The 24,125-nt window shown below is 41.6% G+C and overlaps 1 protein-coding gene across 1 annotated transcript; it reads right to left on the bottom strand.

Moving 5' to 3' along the window:
- Nucleotides 1-245: 245 nt before the first annotated feature.
- fyna (FYN proto-oncogene, Src family tyrosine kinase a) lies at nt 246-22,594 on the bottom strand. The gene is made up of 12 exons (XM_035167187.2): nt 22,421-22,594; nt 12,153-12,403; nt 9,831-9,927; nt 9,131-9,229; nt 8,788-8,891; nt 7,954-8,103; nt 7,638-7,802; nt 6,311-6,490; nt 5,811-5,887; nt 5,028-5,181; nt 2,806-2,937; nt 246-1,965 (listed from the first exon to the last, which is right to left on the bottom strand). The coding sequence occupies exons 2-12, from the start codon at nt 12,391-12,393 to the stop codon at nt 1,757-1,759; spliced, it is 1,608 nt and encodes a 535-aa protein (XP_035023078.1). The 5' UTR covers nt 12,394-12,403; nt 22,421-22,594; the 3' UTR covers nt 246-1,756.
- Between the last annotated feature and the right edge of the window lie 1,531 nt (nt 22,595-24,125).

Raw genomic sequence — 24,125 nt, 5'->3', positions numbered from 1 at the left:
GCACTAAATCATTCAATGTACCGCAGATGGCTGTTGGCCACTTACAAAGTGATTTGCATACACGGTGAGTTCAGTCACGTTATCTTTGTGTCAAGTCCAGACTGAAGGAAAACCAGAATAACTCAATCGCTCCCCCGGACACGTCACACGTCGTTTGAGCTGCATGTATGTACACAGAGCTGGTGGGGAACATTGGCCCTATGGTGTTAAACGTTTTTCCGAGAAAGTAAAAAAAAAAAAAACAGTTACTGACAAGTGTTTATTGTTTCCAAGTCACAGGCTGATGATGGCAAGATTGTTTATTTCAAAACCAGCTGTGTACAAGTAACAGACAGAGACAATAAATAATGCAGAGACCAAAAAAAAAAACAGTTGGTGTTCTACTGAATTAGGGTTAATATGTCGTACAAAATCTAGTTTTTTTGCTCATGGAAAATCAACATGAATACACACAGACGAGGTGTCTTGTCCTGGAATGCTGCTTCTCAGGCGGGGGGGAGAAGTGGGATACTTGAGGATGATAAAACCGTCGTCCGGAGCTGCACATTTCTCCGGGCGAATCACATAACCGTGTTGCGTAGAGGACACATAGGACTGGCCGTGATGCTGAGCAAAATAACACAAAAAAGTCACACACACGTTTGGTCTTGTAAACAACATGTTATTTCCAGGAACACATCATGGAGGGACAAACACAAGTAACACATCCTTCATTCCCGTCTCGTGAAGTGGCAGTTTGTTTGGCCGCTGAAGCGAGAAGACAGGTTCTTACACAGCCTGCTGCCATTCGCTAATGAAACATACATTTTTAAAACATTGTCAGTATAATAAGCAGTCAGCCCGAAAACAATGGTTGCAGTCGAGAAAGGACGTCAGTCCCCCCCCCGTGGATTAAGCTAAACTAAAAGTTACTTTAAGCCGATTCTTAAAAATCATTTGGCCGAAGCTGAAATGCAATGAATGCACTCGATATCAGTGCAAGATGCTGCACAGAGTTTGGGTGGAAGAGTCCATGACGCACTACGTTAGTGTGTAGAAAGCATGAAGGCATTCCCTTACGTTAGAAGAGATATTACTAAACATGAAAAGGCAAGAACAGGTGTTATAAGTACATCTAAGTTCCTTGAGAAGAGGAGAGAGGAGTATTGTCAAGATTAACCTCGTAAAAAAGGTCAGTGGACTCCCAGAAAAACCTCTGAGAGATCTCGGTCCATGATGACTAACTATTAGCATTCCTACAATTATCATGTGCCACGATTTGTTACCAACTGTGAGCCTCACGCAATTCCTCTACGAGCCGTAAATCTGAAATAACTTTTAACCTTGGATTAAAAAAGAAAACCCACATATTTTCCAAAATATCAAAAGTAATATAAAAGGAAACAAACAAACAAAAAAAAAGAGATAAGTAAACAAGCATTTTGTATTTACACTACATACAAGTTACACAACTTATCTGGTTCATCCATGGCAAGTCATTTCATCTCAAACGCCCCTCCCACCTCACAAAACATCCACTGAAGTGATGGTCATTTTGCTGACAGCAGTCCGTCCCTGTGTGTGCATGTGTGTGTGTATGCAAGTGTGTGTATGTCCGTGTGTGTGTGCATGTGTGAAGCTTGGAAGTCAAGAAGTCAGTCGATGAGCCTTTGAGATGGTTAGAGCCACAGGATGAGAGAGAGAGAGAGAATAACGTGGAGTCTGGCTCTCTCTAGTGGAGAGCCGGTGAAATGACATGAGTTGAGGCCGGCGGTGCTCAGAGATTATCCCCTGGCTGGTACTGGGGCTCAGTGGCAGTGAAGTAGTCCTCCAAAAACGCCTGCAGGTACTCAAAGGTCGGCCTCTCCTCCGGGTCCTTCTTCCAGCACTGCACCATCAGCTCGTGCAGCGACACGGGGCAGTCCTGCGGGCACGGCATTCGGTAGCCTCGCTCTACCTGCTCCAGCACCTCGCGGTTGTTCATGCCTGGAGGGAGGAACGCAGATAAACCTCACTGACAATGCAGCCTGCCAACAACTACCTCACCCTGATGTAACTGCCTTGTATTTCTGGACATTTCACATTGTTTGGATATTTTTTACAACTCCACCAAAATTGATTATGGGATTGACTGAAAGTTCTACAGATTTAATTTACTTCATTTTATTTTTATCACATTGTCCACCAATATATATTTAAGTTAAAAAAATAAAACTGATAACAATATATATCAGCTAAATACTCACAGACTAGAATTACCGGCCTGCTGTTATATGTCTCTGCAAACCAGTGCAGTTTCAATCTATATATTTATAATGACAATATGTAACTCTGGCCACTAGGGGTCTCTTAATACATACATAATAAAATAATAACAAAACTCTGATGACATTATATTTATTATATTTTTATATATTTCATTTTGAATGGTTTATATCGCTGAGCTTAGAAGAAAATTAAACCAGTGTCCATACATGAAAAAGCTGGCAGTCATTAACCCCCCATGCTAATGGATTTATTATAATTCTTTAATTTAAAAAATGCAGCTCTTTCTTCTCTTCTGTTTTTCTGCTCCTCATGCAGGAGACTTCAGTTTAATGCGTATGGGAGCAGATGAACACAGACTCATTTCACATGTTGTCACAGTCGGCTGGAACAATTCTCTGGATTATGCACAACGTAATGTGAATTATGCAACGTGCTGGGTTTTTTTTAGCATACAGAACCATGGCTGTTGTCTCAGAAGACTCACACGCACGCTGCATTAATCAAACATGATTAGAAATGAGATGTGATTACATAATCCACTGGGCTGGACACACTCACCTGGATAGGGCACTCTGCCCTTTGTCACCAGCTCCGTCAGCAGGATGCCGAACGACCACACGTCGGACTTGATGGTGAATTTCCCGTAAAGAGCGGCTTCAGGAGCCGTCCACTTGATGGGAAACTTGGCCCCTGAAAGAAATTCAGAAAAGATGCTTGAGATTTTTGCTACGCCAATGTTGTGATTTCAGCAGAAAGACAGAGACATAGAATGGAACTCAGTTGAGTTTATACCTCCACAAAGGCCCATAAGTCCCCTTAAATCTTAATCAAGCTGCACCTAACTACACACAATCATAGAAATCAGTTCCCTAAATATGCCTGATTTCTTTCATTAAGATCCATGCAGGGCGGCGTGGTGGTGCAGCAGTTTGCACATTTGCCTCTTGGTTTGAAACCTGGTTCAGCTAAGGTCTTTCTGTATGGAGTTTGCATGGTCTCCTTGTTTCTTTGTGGGATTTCTCCAGGTTGTCCTTCCTTCGCCCACAGTCCATAGTCATGCAGATGTGAGTTGGGTTAACTGAGGACTCTTAATTGTCCTTAGACTGATTGTTTCCACCCCAGTCTGGGGTGTACTCCCCCCCAAAGGATGTACAGTAAAGAAAACCACTGATTAAACTCCAAGAATGATAGCTTGCAAATATTGTATATTACAATTTGGACACTTTCTGTTTTTACCTTATTTATTCTAGATTCAGTTTTTAATGCTTATTTCTATTGTTTGTTGTGTTGCAACTCTTTTTTGTTACTTTGTCAGATGAGGATTTCCCTTCAGGCAAGTTTAATAAAGGTACATCTTATCGGATGGATGAACGGGAAGATACATGAATTATTTTCTGAGAAATTGGTAAGAATGTAACAAAAAGGTTAAAAGAAGATGTTAAAGAAAGTCCCCAAAAAAATTCTGGACCCGCCCCTTTGCCTCGATCCACCACAAATTTTACTGGAATTTTTCTTGACCTAAGTTACATCAACAAGTTTTGGGGAAATTTCGATTACACACTTTCTGCGTAAAAGAACAAACAAACAAACAAAGCAATAGACAGGGGTGAAAACATAACCTCCGTGTCAGAGATAATTAAAGCAACATCCTGAGGAGGAAGTAGGTCAGCCTGTCTGTAAGGATTTATTCCTTCATCTGATATTTCATTAGTGCAGAGACGTGAGAACATGGCAACATGTCACCAGGGAATAAAAAAGGAAAGATTCCATTATCTCTCCTCGTCTTCGTTTGCATTGGGCACAGAATGAAGTAAACATTTAAAACGCTAACAAGCGATCCAGCGTGTTGACAGAGTGACTAACGGAGTGTGGACGTCCCCCTTGTGCGACGTCTGTGTGATTCTTTCAAACAAGATACACAGTGACAGATTGATTTGTGTACTTAACATGGGCTCTGTCTTAAGTCTGCACTGTGCCCTTTGTGAATGTGATATTCTGTTGTCTCGGTGCCACAGTGTAACCACACATACTGCTGTTTTCCACTGGTGTCACCGGGACATATTCCCGCCCATTTACTGTAATTATTCTGAACATTAGCATGTGTTCTTATGAGAGTGTGTGTGTGTGTGTGTGTGTGTGTGTGTGTGTGTGTGTGTGTGTAATATGTGTTTTGGAATTGACTGCATGGAATAAGTCATCTGCCAGCCCGCTGACTTTTTCCTCTGACGATGAGGTTTTTAGAAGATGCTGTGGTGAGAGACGAAGAGGCGGCTGCAGAAAGGTTAAAGTCAGACAACGGATAAAGCAAATGAACGGGTCAGAAGTTAATCTCTCTTCCATCAACGTGCTATAAAAGAAAGAAAAACATTTCCAGAGTGGGATCAATGAATTAAAAGTGTTTCTTATTAAACTGTGGCTGCTGGTTGCAGCTTTATTGTAATTCCCGAGTTATAATAAGTGTTTGATAAGTGTTGTTTAAGTGTTTGCTGAGTAATAATTACAACACTGAAAGATTTGGAGAAGGAATATGATTTCAACTTCAATTTTATCAATCTAGCAACTTTTATTTTTGTAAGTTTTGTCCCAGCTTGTGATGCTACAGTGACTTCCTGTTTACATAGTTGATTGTTTTTCATTGGACAGCACTTCGGATGTTTCCTAGCAACCACATCCGTCTTCCGAAGCCAAAACTGTTTCATTGGTGCAGCACAAATTAGTAAATCAATCTATTTTATGATGGATTTACAAGAAGTTGGTGTGACCCAGTGGAACCAGTCTACCTTGTCTGGCTGTGTATTCATTGTCCTCGATGAGTCGGGCCAATCCGAAGTCAGCGATCTTGCACACCAGACTTTCTCCGACTAGGATGTTGGCAGAGCGCAGGTCTCGATGGATGTAGTTCATCCTCTCAATATACGCCATGCCTGCTGCCACCTGGGAAACAAGATTTATGTAACGTAAATATCAACAACATCAAGGTGATCAAATCTGGGCCAAATACGAATTTAGCCTCATCTGGTGGCTCCTCCTTCTGACTCAACTCATATGTGACGTGTACGCGTGGCCTCTATTTTGTTCATGTATGATAAGATTGTCGCCTTTCAACCAGGCTTGGTAATGTTTATACTTATGTTGGTAAAGGTCGGACATGTGGAAACCCCAGCACGTGTTTGGTTAATCTCTTCAACTAAACTAACCACCACAAGATATCGACCCAAACCGTTACATCCATTTCATCAGCCTACGAAAAACCAGGGCTGAAGACCCATAGATCCCCCCCCCCCAAAAAAAAGTGTGAGGTACAATTTCTTATCAACCAACAGGAAGTGATGAGTTAAGGCTTCAGAATAAAATACAATCTGCGCAAATTTTACATAACCTGTTGTCCATTTGTCCACATCTTGGTATAAAGTGATCACAGAGCAGCCAATGTGTAAAACAAAGTTCTGTCATTTCATTCTGCTGATGTGAGAAGTGCCCTAATGAAACTCACTGCTAACAGCTGGGTCTGTTTAAAGTGGATAACGCTCTTAAAAGATGTCGGATCATATTCGGCGTCGTACCTGAGCTGCCATGTCCACTAGATTTGGCAGCTTCAGACCTCGTCCTTCTCCGTCCTTCATGAATTCGAGCAAACTCCCTGAAAAAGGAAAAAAAAGAAAGAAAACAGATGAAACGAGTGGATTGTGCTGTTTCAGCTGCTCGAACTCAACTCGGATTTGGATCAAAACTGAAACAACATGTTGTCGTTAACGTGACATCAATTCTGGGATTCCTGCCACACGTTACACTTGGTTCAGATATTTATTTGTTAGTTATTACTGTGGTAACCGAGGATCTCAGTGTTTCTGAGCTAAATCTCTCCAGCTAAAACCACACCTGTGTTTGTATGGCTGTGTTGAAATTGTGTTTTCTACAGTGTACATGGGAATGAGCAGCACGCGATGAGGAAGAACACATACTGCACTGTCCATGCAGATGTGTAAATTATGCACACACTGTGTAGGTGTGTGCACATATGGATATGCAGTATTCATAGTGTGACTTTAAACTGAGCTTCTACCTTTGCTCATGTACTCGGTGACGATATAGATGGGTTCTTCGGACACCACGGCGTACAGCTGCACCAGTTTGTCGTGTCGGAGCTTCTTCATGATCTGAGCCTCCTCCAGGAAGGACTCGGGCGACATGGTGCCGGGCTTCAGGGTCTTCACTGCCACTTTGGTGGTGCCGTTCCACGTGCCTGACGAGAAAGGAAATTTACGAGGTTGTTAAAATTTAATTTACAAAAGATTAATGATTGGAAATAAAACCCTGCAGAAATGCCAAAGTGAGATTTTTGTCAAATTAAAAAATTATGATTCAGAGTCTGACAAAATGAAATATCAGAGGTATGACAGGACATGAAAGTAAAATGTGTTGTTGAAATCTACTGAAGTTATCAGTTACCTTGAGATTGTAATATCTGTGTAACTTTATACGAAGGGTAATCTCTATAAATAGATTCTGTAGGTGAAGGACAAGATATTTTGGTCAGAAGCCTTCTTGTTTCTGTTTCTAGTTTGACCAATCACGTTTGAGCAGGCAAACAGTCTGTGTAGAGAACAAAAGAGGCGGAATACACTGACTGAAATGCATCGACTTTTTAATTGATCGCTGTTAATAGAGATAAGCCAAAATGTCGTCTGGAGCTAAAACACCTAAAAAAGTATTGCTCTTTGGAGAAACATTCGACTTGTGTGATCAAGGAAACTATAGTTGGACTGTGAACAGTGTACGGAAGATGGAGTCTAGGCCCAGAAACCCACTGTCTCCACCGAAAGCCCCAAAATATTGTCCATCACAGAGTCTAACACAAGACAACACTAACGAGTGGTCACTGCTAAACTGGCATCTCTCTGTAAACAGTGTGCTTTAAATGTTGATAAAATAATGTCGAACTAGTTTTCAGGACTTCAACTTCAAGCTAGAAGAGAAACATTTGGACACTCTTGGATTCGGATTAATCCATGTTTTTGGAAGCAAAGCAGCAAATCCGACACGCATGGAGCCTGTTACTGCCCGGGGACAATGTGGGACAAATTAAGTTTTACTGAACTCAAATGAAGTAAAAGAACATGTCAGAGACATAAGAGTTGACATATACCAAGTTTTAACTGGTCTAAAAGGCCGGTTCAGATCCTGAGTCCAATCAGAAACCATGGAACAATCTTGATCCAGTTAATATGGACTGAGATCATGCAGAGCAAACACCCCTCCCTGTGGGTAACATTAGCTGGGTGTTCGTTTTTAATGATCCAACACACACAGAATGTTTTGCAACATTGCTCACAGCTGTACAATTCTTTTCCATTTGTGCCAAAAGAGCTCGACAATAAAACGGTACACACCCATCCAGACCTCCCCGAACTGGCCGTTTCCGAGACGTTTGATGAGCTGCAGAGACTCTCGCGGGATCTCCCACACGTCTTTGGTTTTGACGGACAGGTCGGTGAGACGGGGCATGCCTTTGTGGCACGGCACAATCAGGCGGCAGCACAGTCCTGCAGCCCTGGCTGGATCGAGCACGCAGTTGGAATTCATCAGTATATTAAAGAAGTATTAAACCATATGACATTGGAATTTAAACGAGAGGGAAAGCAGACATAGAGTAGATCAGTCAGGTCAAGAAGTTCCTGTACAACCCCCCCCGCCCATAACTCTCACCAGAGTAGTGCTGTACGAGCTGCTGCAGCGTCTCAAACTGGGCCCTGGTGGTGATGTAGTAGCCTCCACTGTCCAGCTTTCGAATCTTGTAGTGTTTGACATGATCTCCCTTGACGTCGTCCCAGTCCTGGATGGAGAGGGAGTAGGCCCCTGGCACAGACACAAGGATAACGTAGGATTAGCGACCCAGTGCAGTTCATATGAGGTCACCGTGACCTTTAACCTTTGACCACTGAAATCCACTCATCAGTTCATCTTTGCGTCCAAGTGACAAATGGTCAAATATTGAAGAAAATCTCTAAAAGGCAGACATGAGATATAAATGTTCAAGAGGCCAAAACCCTGTTTTGTGAGGCCACTGTGACTTTGACCGCCAAATTCTAATCAGTTCATCTTTGAGGCCAAGTCATCGTTTATACGGTGTTGTTGAGAAATCTTGTTAACAAGAACGGGAAGGACGGACAGTCAACACGAAACATAAAAAACTAAACTGACCAATTCAAGTAATATGGAGGAAAATATCTGATAACACTAAACCATGCTGGTTTTCCTAAGGGATCACAGAACATGTGATGTGTGTCAGTGTATATTTAGCACAATGTGCAAACGATTTAGGACAATGAATGTGGAGCAACTGACAAACTAATGACATGAGAAAATAAATTGAATTTTAATTTGCGATGTCGGATGATTTCATCGCAAGCTCCTCTATAAATAAGCAGCTTCTAATTTGCACTTTGCTAAACCTTTATTTATTCACACGTCGGCCCGTTGCCTGAAGTTTAAAAGCGTTCAGCATGTCGGCGTGCTGGAAGCAGCAAAGTCAGAAAGTACCTTTAGTTGTTTCACTCTCACGGATGAGGAAAGTGCCTCTAGCGTTGCCATTGGAGAGAAGTTGCCTCTCTGCATCCTTTCGACCTAATTTGCCAAAATACCAGCTGCAGGGGGAAAAACATGGGATCAAACTACGAAGAGAAACATTTGGTCTGAACAGAGTTTTTTTCCCCCAATATTGTAAACTCTTTCTTTCCGTTCGTGCTGCGATGCCACATTTAACAAAGAGGCAGCAAGATGAGCTCTGAAATATTTATGATGTGATCTCTGCTGCTGAAGCTGAGACTGTGCGAGAGAGCGTTTGCTTATATAAAAAAAATAAATAAGGGATAGTTCTACTCACTCCTCAGCTTGGATGGAGTCCACCGGAGCTACGTAATTGCTGGGAATGTAACCAGTTCCACCTGTAGTGAGAGAACGAGCCTCCCACCAGTCTCCCTCACTGAGGAGGAGGAGGAGGAGGAGGAGGAGGACAGAGAGTGATGGAGGGAGAAAGAGACAGATTAGGATGAACACTTCATCAGCGTTTGAACCTAGTGCATCATATTTTGAGGTATTTATTTCAGGCCTAAATTTCGGGATGATTACATTTCAGGCATTTTTAGATTTTATAAGACCCAGCAGAAACCCTGTTCATGCACAAATAACCAGTTAAATCAAGTGGATGCACATTTATTGGCTTTGTCTGACACCTCATTAGAAATCAAATAAAAACAGACTAGAAAAACAACATTTTTATTGTATAAAAGCAGACGCACTCTGTCTCTGTTTCTTACTCACAAATCTAACGAGATGTTTTTTATTCCTGTGACGCAAACAGTGAGACAGCCATCATTACAATGGGAGAAATCTGTCAGATCTTAAATGTAACAACGTGCATAAACCAGGTCAAGTCTTCTACAGATTACAGACTTGTTTCCTCCATCTGTGTCGATGGAAACAACATTTCCTTTCAAAGCGCAGGAATCAGACCTTCGCCACAGAGGGGGAAAACACGACCGCCACCCTGTCTAATGGTGACGCGCAGATATTTTCACACTTACGTGCTGTTGAGGATCTGGAACCTCTCCCCCTTTCTGAAGCTGAGGTCATCCTCGGTCCTGGCTTCATAGTCGTACAGAGCCACAAACAGAGTCACCCCTGCAGGGAGGCAAAGCTTTACGCGTTGTGTTGACAGCGGCACGGTATGAATTGTATGGATGGGATTCTCATTGTGGTTTGTTAATGTGTTCAACACATGGGCTGCTTGTCACATAACACCAATAACAATCACTTAATTTACTCTTTACATCACATCTGCTGCTTTATTTTAGTCTCGCAGTTTAAAGTATTAATGTTTTCCATTTAAGTGCTTTAACATACGACAGACATGGACAGAATGTTAAGATGGACGACACAAGAGCTACCCAAAAAGTGAAGCAAAAGCATCTTGATCACCCCCTGGTGGCTGGCTGTTGTATAGGTAATAAAACCTGACTCCTCCATGTTAGTAGATGAGACATGGACCAAACTAAAAAGTTAAAATACACGTCAAATACATTTTCAGTCATTTTCAGTAGTTCTTATCACCCTCATATATGTAAGTGCAAATTTTTGCATTACATTTGGTTTTAATTAATTATTCAATGCTATAGAAATGGGATAAAAAGTCATGATGATTGACAGCTGAGAGTGACTCATCGTGTTTCAGCAAAACCTCAAACCCACCCTGAGATCGACGTCTGATGAAAATGGCCGCTGTGTGAATATGCTGAAGAGCAAGGGGAAAGTGAAGCTTATAGGGAACTATAATATCAATGGTATAATTTTTCTACAGCTATTTGAATTTTATATTTTACAGTGTCAATTGAAACCAAAGTCCTTTGGTCTGTTTTTATTATTTGTGATAATATATAATTCATAACTTATGTTTGAGAGATTGTGAGTAATCTATTTACTTTATGACATTTTTGGGGCCTTTTGAAGCTACATTAATCAATACTTCATTAACATATAAGCATTTTTAAGCTGATTGTTTTGGTTTTATGGCCTGAAACCTCTGTATATTAGTTTTTGCAGCTGTTTTAGTAAAATAGACGCACCGTGCACTACCCGAGCAACACAACATGACGAGCAGTCACAGCTAGCGAGAAGCGATGAGCTGTAAGATGATGGAAAACAGCAGCTAAAAATATAAACATTTTCTTCAGGAGTGAGTGGAGACATAAACAAGCTAAATGAGGAGTAAAGATTGGGACAACTCCAAATAAAATGCTAACATTGCTCGGTGTTAGTTGAATGTGTAAATATGTCGCTTTGTTAACTCGATTGCTATAACAATCAATTTGGAACAAGTTACCCCCAAGTGGCAAAAAACATAATAGTTGCATGTTTAACATGCAAGAAAATAAATGTCCCTGTTTTGTTAACAACCACATAAAACCTGACTCCTCTTTATCAGACAAAGCATCGTCTGTGACCGAGTGAACAGTTAACGCTGCTGGTCCAGATTAGGGGGCAATCAAATTTATCTGATGTGATCTGGAACAGCCCTGGAGTCCCCGTATCTCTTAATAAGCCTGAAACTGTGAAATGATTTCATTTTCTGATGTGATCTGAATCCTCCCTGGACAACTGCTGCAAGGAGGCCCAGCACATTTCCCTGTTAACGCAACGCCAACTGAAACATGCTTTACAATGAGCAAAAGGCCGACATGCTGCAGTCGTCAGAGGTCAGACGAGGCCTCTGCTCAACTTCTGTCCCACTTTACTTTTATTTGAGAGGCTTTCTAAATTTAACTCCTCCATGTTTCTTTGTGCTGCCCTCCTGGAGTAATCTCTTATTCATACACACACTGACTCTGTTGACTCCGCAGTTGCTGAGTGTTTATCTGAGCTGGGATCAACCTTCAGAAGAAACAAAAAAACAGGCCCAAAGTAGCTGAGATGCTGTTAATTTATACATCACACATGGTATGCATCTTTAAAATCTTAAGTAAGAGACTGTGATGCACGTTGCTCAGGCCCAGGAGCACATTTTTACTATTCAGCACAATGTCCGATCTCTCTGGTCGTCAGATGTGCCTCGCAGAACACCGGTGATAATTTAGGTCACTCTGTTTTCCATTAACTTGCAGCCAGTGGACATTCATCTTTAGCAGAGAGATGACTTTATTGCAGTGCCACAACATCAGCACACACAAAGGAGAAAAATCAGCCAGCCATCAGAGTGGTAATCAGAGACAACTTTGCAACTTAGACGTTTTATTTCTCCGTTCTAATTGCTCCAATTGTAATTCGACCCCCGTTTGATGACAGCGACATATCTCAAAGTTAGGGTCACCTTGTCTTAGAAGCCCAGATGAAAAGGGAGATATGATCCTCACCTGTTCCTCCCCGAGACCGCAGCGTCCCAGACTGCGAGGATGTGTGGACCCCTCCGAACACGGTCACCCCCTGCTGGGCGGCGTTGTGGAAGTTGTTGTAGTTGGGGATGGTGGAGAAGCTGGGGTAGTGCTGCGGCGTGGGGTCGGACCCATAGCGGTATCCCGAGTTGTGCGAGACGCTGGTCTCCCGGTCATCAGTGAGTTTCGCTGCTTCTTTATCCTTACATTGGACGCAGCCCATCCTCTACTCTCTGCGGGCGAAGAGAGAAAGAGGAGACGGAATTAGCACGAAGGTAAAGTAATAGCTCCAAATACCGTCTCCGTTGGGGAAATTATGATTCAATATTCCATTATTTCAAAGCTTCCTCAGAGAGCGACAGAGCCTTCATGAAGAATCTTTCAATTAGGCTGAAATTAAACACGATACTTTAATGTCCATTACTAATTAAACAGAGGAGCATAATGTGACAGAGCTGCAGTGTAAGGATAATGTGTGCGTTTGTGTACAAACTGATGTTGATGGGAGACACTTTGTGCTGAGAATATCCAGGTTAAGGTTGCCATAAAAGAATTTAACTGCACTAATTATCATAGTTTACTTTTCCCTCTAACTGCACGACCACACTTTACACCCGGCCATTGCATTTACAAGTTGGCATGCGCGTTATTTTTGTTTGTTTTACGAGGAGCCGCACGCCCATCTATGGATTCACAGCACAGAGTTTAAATGCACAGAAATAAAACACACAGAGTCTCATGAGGGAGACTGAAGCAAAGCTAAAGCAGTTTCTGTCATAAGTGAGGCAGTCGGCTTTACCAATTAAAAAGAGCCTGACTATCTCTATAGACCCAGTTATGCACATTTCCCCTCGCTGTGTCCACCCCCCACTTTAAACCTACAATATAACTGCTCTCAAACCAAAATGACGCTTCTAACACACGACGGACGCAAAACAAAAGAAAAAACAAGAAGAAGACACATATCTCAGGATGAAAAAGAGGCGTCACACACGTAGAAGATGCTGACGAAGATGTCAACTTGCAAAGACAACAAGATATGTGAGCTTTTGGTGATGAGGGCAGACGTCAGGCTCCTGTTGTTGGGAAGGAATCTGACCCGGACCATCTCCAGCTGTGTTCTTCATATGTGAAAAGTAAATGTCTTCAGGGGTCTCTAAATCCAAAGCAATAACAAAAGAACTAGTTTGATGATGGCGTGAAGCAGCATAGGATCATGGGATTTCACCCCCATTACCATTTACTCTTTAATGGGGAGCTTCGGCGACAGAACACAAAGACAATGGCAATGAATAATCCATTACATGTGACCAATTCAAACAGTGGAAGGAAAAATCAGTTGACTGGGTAACTGGCTCGCAGTGTGTTTTTCATTTGTCATGTCCCCAGAAGTTGTAGCAGAGATGGATCAAACCACGGGTAAAGCAGATAAGACACAATTAGGAGGCGACCTAAATGAAACGTCTCGTTACCCTGAATAAAATTGGGGATTTCTTTTGGGTTTGAACATTGTCAACAAAATACGTAACATAGATCTTGTTGTTTGAATACATTTTGATGAAGAACTGTTAAATATTATATCTCAAAGCTCTTGAAGCTGGTTGCAACATGGCTGCGGAGGAGGAGGCCGCCGACATCAAACATTAGCGGCCAGCTGACGTCGGAAACGGCTAATTGGAAACACACTTGTTTACCGGAGTGGCGCTCGGGGCAAACGCCAGCGCTTCAGCAGATGGAGGAAGAGAGGGAGAAACTCTTGACCCAGCTAAAGACTCACTTACACCCACGATAACAGCGCACTCACAGGTGGTGCCTCTTTTATGTGGCGGGTAAATAATGGAACAAGACGAATGAGAAATGTGTTTCACGGTGAGATAGATGGAAAACATTAGGAAGAACAAATGTATAATCGATAAAAATAACCAGCAACGTCGCACGTCTGAAGATGATTTAAAGGGAACAGTTTGAGCCCGAGGATATTTTGAGTCTCTTTTGATTTGGAGGTCACACAGTTAGTCAGTTCATGAATTAGTTTATAGAATAAAGATAACAATTATTTGGATCATCATCAATTGTTTAAGAATTAAAGAAAGAAATTGCCCAAATCTACAGATTCCAGCCTCTCAAATGTGAATCGTTCTTTGTAAAGTGGTTTTATTAATATTTTTCTAAATTATGGACCAAATTATCAATGAGCAAAGTAATGAATAAAATGGAAATATAAATTGAACCCCTTGAAATTACTAAATTTTTCAGGCTGAGGAACTATCCAGAAACGATCATGTCAGGTTTTTGAAGTCTTTTCTCTTGGAGACAGAGACACGTCTTGAAGGACATGTCTCCAAGAGTTTAATTGGTAACAAGGAAAGCTACACACAGTAAATGACTGAATTCCTTGAGGCCTGTTTTACATTTACAAGCCAGAAAAGGCTGAAGCATCACAAACACATGTGTAACTTGTTGCACACTGCAACAGGGTAAAGACAAGTGTCTCAAATGCCTTCAAACAAGTTGTGGAAAAAGTAAAGCTTCATGTTGTCATGATATCCTCCGCCAGAAGGTTATGTTATCGCCCCTGTTCATTGGTTGGTTTGATGTCAGCAGGATTACACAAAAACATCCTGAACTTGTTGGAAGGATGGGACATGAGCCAAAAAACAGGCCATTACATTTTGGTGCAGATCCGATCAAATGGAGGTGTTTCCTTTCTTTAGCATTGCAAGTGTGAAGAATGATTCCTGGATCTTGATGAAATATCCAACGTTTTACAGTATAGTAAAAGTCATTAATGCGTTAAAGAGGTCTTATGAAATCTAAAAGATGAAATACATGCCCAGCAAATACAGAATTCACCTCCTGTGCACATTTCCAGTCCTCTACAGTATATTTACTCCGCACCTAACTAACTCAAAGATAGGAGCCACTGCAGAGAGAGGGAGGACACTGTAATTCATTACTGCCAATAAAACCCCATAAAGTACCCAGAAGTAGAGACGAGCCCGGCGGTAGCTTTGCAGTATGAGCTCCAACCAAAGCTGAGCCCACAGACTGAAACACAAGACGGAGGAGGAGGACGATGAAAGCGTCTCTAAAATACTTAGACTTTAATACCACCTCACATCGTACAGCAGCTTCTTTATTGCAGCACAAATAGACTTTAAAAACACACGTTAAGCCTCTAATTTAAATTTCAGGTGGAAAAGCACGTCTCTCCAAACCTACAGAAATGACAGTTATACTGTCAACATGACAACGTAACAGTCGGACAACTTATTGATTAGACGTGAAAATTTTTGATAAATTGCAGTTTCTCTCTGTTGGTTGGACCTTGAAGGCACCACCATGGGGTCGGGATATTATTATTATTATGGGCATTTACATTCTGCTGTTTTGTATAGATTAGACAATTAATCAAGAAAGAATCAATAGATAGTTTGATGGGGAAAAACGAGAATGTCACTCAGTAGAGCACATACCTCTGGCGAGACAGAAACTGTCCCCTTAAATTAAATTGAGCTGCACCAAATTGTACACACTCATAGAAATTGGTCCCCTAAATATGACACTTTTCATCCAGATGCATGAATTATTCCCTAGAAAATTAGTGAAAACATCATAGAAACACCCTGTCCTGCAATGATGAAGAAAATAAATCCAGGAACCGCTCCCTGATCCGGATCTGCAACAAAATTAAATGGGTTCATCTCTGACCACATCATTCCACCAAGTTTTAGTGGAGATCAGTCCATTAGTTTTTGTGCGATGCTGCAAACTAACAGACAAACAAACAAACGCAGATGCAACAATAACCTCTTAAGCGGAGGCAATAATCTTTAGGATACACAGCGACTTTCCTGAGCGTTGGAAACAGGGGAGCATGAGTCTGAAACCAAAACATACGCACATACATACAAACATGAACTGGGACACTCTGACGGCAGTGATTGAAATAGCACTGGCTCCACTCCTGGAGGGATCAGAGTAAATGAGGGGAGATCTCATGTCGTCGTGCTGCCTGTGGGGATTATAAAAATCTTCCTGCTCTTCAAGTAAGAAGGCCTGAGACGAGCCTCGCTTTTAATACACCAGCATGTAACGTGTCTGCTGCAGGGAAGTAGGCCATCTTATATTGTTTATATACACATGGTCCCTTCACGTGTTGTTTTTATGTACAGTGTTCGCTCGGTTAATATTTGCATATGAATCACGTCTGAGTTGAGACTGAAGCTGCTGCATAGGTGCAATAAAATCCGCCATCTTTGGAGATCAGAAACATGAAGTGCGTTCCACAGCTACAGGAAGCTTGCCACATTTTCAATACAATAAGAGTGTCGGAGCCATTCATCAGTGGCTCTCAGATCTCTGTGATTCAATGTGGCAAGACGAAGCCCTGGATCTGAGTTGGGTGTTTTCCCTGCATTTCATCATTTCGGACACACAGAGACGTGCTCGCCTGCTCGGTCCCTCCCAACCTGTGGCACAACGATTTCTCTCCTCGCAACAAATGAGCACATGGAGGCATCACAACCACGGGGCTCGTTCCCTTTCCGTGGCAAAGCCTGCGTGTCACATGACCCCGCTCATCACGCTATTCTCAGGCCCAGATGAACAGCCTGCCTCCGAGAGGACCACACTGGCGTGATAAGCGCGGTCCGATGGGGATGGGGATCGGAGACACGTAATGTCTTGTAACAGTTAACAGCACTAGGCGGAGATAAGAGGGGGGAGCGAGGGTGGGCTTGACTTCACACACACACACACACACACACACACACACACACACACACACACACACACACACACACACACACACACACACACACACACACACACACACACACACACACGGGCAGAGATATCACACTAAAACTCCTCATCTTGATTGGCTCAAGATGCAGTCTGAAAGGATGTCAGTCCAAATCTGTTAAATATGATTTATCAACGCTGTAGAAGGATTCGTTCACATCGGGAAGTGAAGACTGGAGACCAAGAAGATGAAGAAGATGAAGATAAAGGAGAAGAAGAAGACAATGAAGAAAAAGTAGATGAAGAAGAAGAAAAAGAATAAGAGGATGAAGATCAAGAGGATGAAAAGGAAGATGAAGCAGAAGAAGAAGAAAAAGAAGATAAAGACAAAAAAAACAGCCAGGAAGATGGCGAAGGAGACGAAGAAGATTAGGAAACACATGAAGAAGAAGATAAAGAAGATAAAGAAAATGAGGAAGAAGATGATGAAATTAAAAAGCAACAGGACGAGGTTAATGCCTCCACATTAATCACAACCACTGGGCTCAAATGGAAATTAATTTATGAAATGAAGGCCTTTATATTGATGCTGTACGGGCACAAGTGTTAATCATCTACACTATCACACACACACACACACACACACACACACACACGCACACGCACAGAGCTGGCAGCCATAATGAGATCCTCGTCCATTTGTAGTGAAGCTAACTAACTAAATGAAAAAGACAGACATGTCAGGGTCACACAGCAGAACTGATGGATTAAACAGGAGACGGTCAATGAGGCCTGAGAAACAGACATATGTGCAGCGTGATGTTGTGTGACAGAGAGTAAAAGATCTGCATGTGTGTAGAGATTAATTCATCTGATTATTAATGGATTAAATCAATCAACAAAAAATTTAAATTTTTCTGAACTGTATAAGCGTTTAATAGTTAATACACGGAAAACATGAAACACAAATGTGATGATGTGCTCTTTCTCTCTGTCAATTGCAAACACTGTTTATTAAAGATCTTTGGCTTCTGGGTTATTAATGGACTATTGATTGAAAAGAAAACTGCATCTGAAGACATCACATTGAGCTCTGGCAAATCATGATGGTATTTATCACAGATCTTTTATATTATATAGCTTAACAACTGATCGATCATTGAAAATATAAATGACATATATATATTAATGTAACTTATTAACATAGTTATAAACTGGAGCCCTAATTCATTACCATATGTCTAATAAGGCCTGTGGAGTCAATACAAGCCGCACATGTATATTTTAACAGCTATTTGCATTACGCACAAATCATGCATATGGGCCGAGTGTTGAAGTGCTTATAGATTTTTTTTTTGTATTTGTATCAAATTTCTTATTCTGATATTTTTTCAAATAGTTCTTCATCCCTCCCCTACTTCATTACACAGTTTTTTAAATTTCTTATAAAGTATAGGACGAAACTAACTTAATTTGAAACATTGATTAATCTGTCTGGTCAACTCATGTTCTCTAATGGGGACACACTGTTAAACTGAAAACCAGCTGACCTGATATTATTTCTGTTCTTTATTACCAACACCAGGGAGGTTATGTTTTCACCTCCATCTGTTGGTTTGTTTATTTGTCAGCAGGAGTACGGGAGAAAATACTGATCGGATTTCCATGAAACTTGAATGGGACATGGGCCAAAAAGGTAACCCTTTAAATTTTGGTGCGGATCCGATCAAAGCATTGCGAGATATGGCCTTTTTTTTTACATTTTCACTTATCTCCATATTTAAAAGGACGGACATCTATGAGTGCCTGGTGCAGCTTGATTGAATTTCAAGGCACTGTAGGATCTTGGCGTATTGAACAAAGATCACACTAAAGTAGACAATGGCCGCACAGAGTCTTTGAAGTTTGACTGAAACTGTAATAATGTGCTCAGCTGATTATTACATCTCATAACAAACGTCATTATTTATCCCCGGAGAACTTAGAGAACACAATCATTCTGCAATCCGAGACAAGACAGGCCTGTTCAGCTTGAAGTGTGGGGTCCCTGGACACTCAGATCATTGACACGCCACAACACAAGGTCAAACCACCCACAGCCCTCCCACTTATAACGACCTCATTCAACCACAATAAAACCTGTTATACGTCATTAATGAAATGACCCAATGGGGACCATTTATCGGACGTGCTCCATTTGAAATCATGCAAAACCCGCTGCTGTGTTTACTAGACTCGAGAACAACTCTCCTCCTTATGGCTGCCATTCTCTGAATAGTTACAATATTTGCTTGTGTCGGACAACTGAGTTCATTCAGTGTATCAACAACAAGACAATGGCCACATTTCACTGCGCTGCATGATTATCTGCACAATGACACACAGTGTTAAGGCTTTCAAAGCTAGTTATAAAACCCACAGCTGAGCTTCATACAGTATGTATGTGTGGGTTTAAGCCTTACTGGGCTTTTGGTGTCACAGTGTTCACAGTTGAGTCATGTTGTTAAATCACTGAGCCCATTGTAAACATCCATTCAGTCAGTCAGCGAGATTTGTGCCTCGTACGTAGACATTTTCCGAATGGCATAAAAGGCCAAATTAGAGAAACCTGAACTAATGTTTCTGTTTCTTTTTTTTTTCCAGAAGCATGAGCAGATTCTCGCTGCTTGGGCCTGTCAGTCTACAATGAGGGATTTTTCATCATTCTTTCCAAATCTCATGCCAGTGGAGGGCATTGGTCAGTGCACGGATCCAATGGAAATAGCCATACAGCAGCTGCATGTAGGGCTGCAGCACTTAGTTGATTAATGGATTAGTCAGTCGACAGAAAAGAAATCTAACGCCTATCGGAGGAATTAAATCATTTTTAAGCAGAACGTGAGCATGTGTCGCTTTTCTCGGCTTTGTATCATAAATCTTTGGGTTGCACAAATCAAGACATCTGAACATGTCAACTTGCGATCTGGAAACTGGGATGGACATTTACATCATCAAGTAAATAATCTGCAGATAGATCCATCCATCCATTATCTATACCGCTTATCCTTGGAGGGTCATGGGGAGGGCTGGAGCCCCTCCCAGATGACATCGATAAACCCTGGACAGATCGCCAGTGTGTTGCACGGCCAACATACAGACATCACTCTCACAATCATTCACACTCACGGGCAGTTTGAAGTCTCCAATTAACGTAACTCCAATCTGCATGGGTTTGGACTGTGGGAGGAAGCTGGAGAAAACCCACACAGATACAGGGCGACCATGCAAACTTTACCAATCCGGGATTCGAACCGGAACCTTCTTGCTGCACCACCATGCCACTGCCGCCTATCAGCAGATAAATCCATTCTTTAAAAAGGGGGTTGATTAATCTATAGAGTATTTTTAGGAATGTTGCGTTTTCACCCATGTCTGTTTGTTGGTTTATTTGTTCACAGGAATAAGTAAAAACTACTGAACCAATTTCCCGCAAACTTGGTAGAGAGATGTATCCTGGGCAGCCAGGATTGTCTTTTTCAACTTTCTTGGACTATGTATCATGTAAGATTTATAATTTAGGTTATCAGACCATGTCCTCTTTTATACTATAAGAACATAAGAACTAGACAATCATGTGTAGGATTGTTTGGCCTTGGTGGAGGTATGCGCTCTACTGTGGGCCATTCTACTGATTAATTGTTGCTTCAACAAAACAGAAGAAAACAGCAAAACAGGTCCATCCCTATTTCCTTACACCCTGAGGTCTCTTCACAGGTCTTTTTCTGTTTGACCAATAAACCGAAGCCAAAAGACAGTGAGGTTACAATCATGTTAAAACACAGTGAAGCAGAAAATCGTCATTTTAGGATCAAATGTTAAGCATTTTTGCCTCAGAAATGACTGGAACAATTATGGATATAAGTAGTTTCCAATGACATGTGTGTCATTCGCCTATTCCACCAATCTGGAACTCTACATGGCTTCTATGTGACATTTCTTGAGAGGCACAAAAACAACTACTAGATATCTTGTAAATAAATTGACCAACTGGACCTTTATTGAGATCTACACCTTTATGAAAACACATTTCATGGGAACGTGACATCCTGAAATTCCAGGATTCACTGCTTGCGTGTCTGCGTGTCTGCAGAGTAACGGTTGGACAGTATGGACACAGAGGGCCTGAGGGGAAATGTATATAGTCCATGAACCACAGTGTGTGAGTCCTTTCATTCAAAGGTGACACACATCACGCACAACGATTGTGTCATGGAGCAGAGACTGCATTGTGCTGCTGTTTGTAAACCAACACACAACTGCTGCTTTGAGTTACTGCACATGTAAACAAACACACAGCATTGACTTCCTGGAAACTTAAGCATAGCTACTACTTGTCTAACCTTAACCCTAACCTTAACATAAACCTAACATATCCTTAACATAAAACTAACCTTAATGTAAACCTAACATATCCTTAACGTAAAACTAACCTTAACATTAACCTCACTATAACCTTACGTCGACGTAAACCTAACGTTAACTTAAACCTTAACCGAAAACTAAACTTAATGTAAACATAATCCTAATCCTAACCCTAACCTAAATTTAAAACTAACATTAATATAAATCTAACCTGACCTTATCGTTAACCTCACCATATGCTAACCTTGACCTAAACCCAACCCTAACCTTAATGTAAACCTAAACAAAACCCTAAACCAAACGTAAACCTAACCTTAATGTAAACCCGAACATAAACCTGAACCCAACCTTAAAACACGTTTTCCCCTCAGACTGTAATGATCTATGTTATGGGGACTGGTTTTTTGTCCCCATAATGTGACTATGTAAACAGATTCAGGACCTCACAACAAACACACACACACACACACACCACACACACACACACACACACACACACACACACACACACACACACACAGTATATCAACCCAAGATGGATGGCTGCACCTCCAGACCCTTCAGATAACCAGATTATGACACCGCTTTAATTTGCTATTTAACAGCGTGGTGATGCGATTCCCTTCAACAGTCTGTGACAATTATTTAGGGGGAAATCAATAAATCGGAGGCTGTCTGCAGGCCCCTGTGTGTGTGTGTGTGTGAGAGTATGTGTGTGTGTGTGTGTGTCTGTCTGTGTGTGCGTGCGTGGCCTCAGTGGTCAGCTCTGTTCTGCAGCGCGTCCATCTCTGCTGCTGCAACACAAGAGCCTCTCCACAATCACAACAGCGCAAATACACACACACACACACACCATCACCACCACCACTGCATCTGGGTGTGTGTGTGGGTCTGTGTGTGTGTGTGTCTCCATCACAGCTGCATGTGCAGATCGTCCACAGTGAACCTACTCTGTGTTATTTATCTCCTCTCTCTCTCGTCAGGAATCCATCTGGCTGTAGAACCGGGGGGACCAGGCGGGTGCACCAATTGAAATTCAACGCAGACGGAGGAGGAGGAGGAGAAGAGGGGTGGTGGGGGGGCAGAAAAGAAACGCAACTTACCGCAGAAAAATCACATTAATCCATCGGAGTGTGCGGGGAGACGTTCGCGGAGGAGCCTCGCTGGCGTGTCCGCACTTTCCCTGTCAGCGTTGGGTCGGAGCCGCGGAGCGAGCAGGAGTCGTCTCTGCAGCCGAGTCCTCAGCTCCTGTCGCCGCCGTGCGCACAGAGGATGACGAGGGCGACGCGCGTCAGGGTGCGCATCGCAACACGCACCACATCCGGGGAGTCCCCTTCACGAGAAAACTCCCATCTGGGTTTTTGTAATTGAAACTAAATGAGAATCCCCAATTAGAATCAGGGTTTATTGCCAAGAGGGGTTTAAACACACACAAGGAATTTGTGCAAGTATGAATATAAAATATGAAAATATTATAAACACTAGAAAATGATTGTGTAATATAGATGGATATTTACAATTTGAAGTATGTAGGTGTGTGAAAACAAAGATAAGCATTTTTTTAAAAACAACATTTATTTGAATTACAATGAAATTTATTTATTTAAAGGTTCAGTGTGTAGAATTTAGTGAAATCTTGTGGTGAAGTTGCATGTTGCAGCTGAACATCCCTCACCTCACCCTTCCTTTCCAAACATGAAAGAGAACCTGTGGTAGACTTCAGTTGTGATAAAAACTCAAAAGGTGTTTAGTTTGTCCAGTTTGGGCTACTGTAAAAAACATGGTGGCCTTCGTAAAGAGGACCCACTCCCGATGTAAATATAAAGTATTCAAATATAAAGGGCCCATTCTAGGGTAAAGAAAACAACAATTAGTACAATTTAGATGAAACACACTGGTGAAAACATCACTAGGATTATTTCATATTCAATTTCTCCCAATAGATCTGTTTCACCTAAATCTTACACACTGAACCTTTAAGCTAATCTATACAAGGCCGGGCAGTTTTATTCATACAGCACATTTCATACACAGAGAGGTAGTCGGTTTGAATCCATGTTCAAGCAAAATATAAGATTATAAAGAGTTAGGATCAAAGAGGTGAAAGAAATAAAAAAGGACGCATCCGTGTAAAAATTCAAAAATAAGTTGAAAGAGACAAATAGTACAAATAAAGCAGATAGAACTGTGTAAAATAATATAAATGCAATGATGGTTTGACCTTGTTAAATAGCTTAGTTAAACGCACTGTTTTAATAAGAATGTAACATTTCAAATATAATAAAAGCTTTGGGGATTTTATTTTGGTATGCAAACCTTCAGTGTTCCGGTGTCTGTACGTTATCTTGACGCAGATGTTATTGCGTCCGACTGATGCGGATCCACATCGACCATAGAAATTTGATGGACAGAATTTACGGCCAATCAGATATTACAATATGTAGCAGGACACCGCCTCCTCTCTGGAGTGATTGAAAAAAAAAAAACAAGACAAGATTGATAAATTGTCTGTTTTTGTTTAACTCAAGTAGAGTTCGATTTGCTGTATTTATTTTTATTTTATTTGAAATGTGGATTTTAAAAACAGTGGCTTTTACCATGCAGGTCTGAGAATATGAGAGATTTGGTTCCAGCTCAAATCAAGAGCAGGTGATTTCCTTTTCTTTGAGCCTGAGGGGCTGTTAATTTGTTAATAAGTGGGATCCCCCTGCTGAGGTCTGAGGTTTTATTTGTAGAGTTTAACACTACACACTACACACCACACACACACACACACACACACACACACACACACACACACACACACAC

Source organism: Hippoglossus stenolepis, chromosome 10 (assembly GCF_022539355.2).
Source record: "Hippoglossus stenolepis isolate QCI-W04-F060 chromosome 10, HSTE1.2, whole genome shotgun sequence".
Taxonomy (NCBI): Eukaryota; Metazoa; Chordata; class Actinopteri; order Pleuronectiformes; family Pleuronectidae; genus Hippoglossus; species Hippoglossus stenolepis.
The sequence above is the reverse complement of the archived record's forward strand: the minus strand, read 5'-3'. Positions and strand labels throughout refer to the sequence as shown.